The sequence below is a fragment of the Myotis davidii genome, unplaced genomic scaffold, assembly GCF_000327345.1.
Source record: "Myotis davidii unplaced genomic scaffold, ASM32734v1 scaffold845, whole genome shotgun sequence".
NCBI lineage: Eukaryota > Metazoa > Chordata > Mammalia > Chiroptera > Vespertilionidae > Myotis > Myotis davidii.
The window spans coordinates 1,347,920-1,349,281 of record NW_006296223.1 but is presented as its reverse complement, the minus strand read 5'-3'; the positions used below and the strand labels follow the sequence as shown (position 1 = coordinate 1,349,281).

Sequence of the window (1,362 nt, the reverse complement as noted above, 5' to 3'; positions counted from 1 at the left end):
GGCTCTCGGGGCCCAGAAGCAGCGAGAGCCCAGCTCCCCACGGGGGCAGCTCTGGCTTCCTGTGCTTCCTGTCCGGAGGCACCGTGTGCCAGTCAGGTGTGTGGGCCGCCTGGCGGCTCTTTCTTTTAAGTTTTTCACAGTTTCAGCCTGGCCGGGTGGCTGTCTGGCTGGAGCGTTTTCCCATGCACCCGAGGGTTGTGGGTTTGATTCCTGGTCAGAGCACATACCTGGGTTGTGGGTTTCATCCCCAGTTGACATTTCTCTCTCTCCCTGCCCCCCTTCCTCTTTCTCGAAAAATCAGTCAATCAAAACATATCCTCGGGTGAGGATTTAAAAAAAGAAGTTGTTATTGTTTTGGTGTTTTGTTTTAGAAAGAGAGAGAAAGGCAGAGAGAGAAACATCATCAATCGGCTGCCTCGTGCATGCCTCCTACTGGAGACCAAACCGTAACCCAGAAATTGAACTGTGACCTCCTGGTTCATAGGTCGACGCTCAACCACTGAGCGTTGGCCGGGCTGGTCCACCTGTTTGCATGTCGGGGGCTGTTGGTCAGCCTGGCCCTCGGATAGGGCTGCCCGTGGGCGCCGGAGGCTCGGAGGAGGTGCTCTGTGCCTCGGGGGTGGGCCTGCAGGTGCTTCGAGGCCAGGAGGCGGAGGCCAGGGTGCAGTCCTGGGGCGGCCACACCCAGGCCTGCCGCCTGCAGCTGTGCCAGGCCCCGGTCATAGGTTAGCCTGCCGGGTGCACAGCTCGTGAAGGGCTGGGCGGGGATTTCCTTGGAGATGAGAGTGGGTGTGTCTGTCTGCCACCCGGAAGGTGGGGAAGGGCTGGGGACTCAGGACACATGGCAGCCATGCCCCCCCGCCCCCCGGCTGTGTCCTGGTATTCGGTCAGGATCCAGCATGGAGGGGGTCTGGGTTGGCCTTTGAAGGAGGACTTCCTACGCGTGGACAGATCCTCCCGGAGGCCCCCTCCTGCACGCCCCCTACTGGGGCTCAAGCCCATAACCCGGATGTGTGCCCAGACTGGGAACCGAACCATGACCTCCCGGCTCCCCTCCGGGGCCGCCCTGACCCTCCTCTCTTCTCACAGGGGCCCGGGGGCGATGGCTCTGCAGCTCTGGGCCCTGACCCTCCTGGGCCTGCTGGGCACGGGCTCGGGGCTGCGGCCCCGGAAGCTGGACTCCTTCCAAAGCAAGACGGAGCTGAACCACCTGGTGGTGGATGAGGCGTCGGGCGTGGTGTACGTCGGGGCGGTGAACGCGCTCTACCAGCTGAGCGCCGACCTGCAGCTGGAGCAGAAGGTGGACACGGGCCCGGCCCTGGACAACAAGAAGTGCACGCCGCCCATCGAGATCAGCCAGTG

The 1,362-nt window shown here is 62.8% G+C and overlaps 2 protein-coding genes across 2 annotated transcripts in view; both read left to right on the top strand.

The window, feature by feature from the left end:
* Window positions 1-730, top strand: part of DENND6B (DENN/MADD domain containing 6B) — a 27,553-nt gene extending 26,823 nt beyond the window's left edge. Inside the window, exons 17-18 of the mRNA XM_015568719.1 lie at window positions 17-96; window positions 570-730. Coding sequence (XP_015424205.1) covers window positions 17-96; window positions 570-730 — 241 coding nt within the window. The remainder of the gene's footprint in view (window positions 1-16; window positions 97-569) is intronic.
* PLXNB2 (plexin B2) overlaps window positions 1-1,362 on the top strand; it is a 61,180-nt gene that overhangs the window by 4,736 nt on the left and 55,082 nt on the right. Inside the window, exon 3 of the mRNA XM_015568718.1 lies at window positions 1,090-1,359. Within this exon, the coding sequence (XP_015424204.1) occupies window positions 1,103-1,359 (257 nt within the window). The 5' untranslated portion in view covers window positions 1,090-1,102. The remainder of the gene's footprint in view (window positions 1-1,089; window positions 1,360-1,362) is intronic.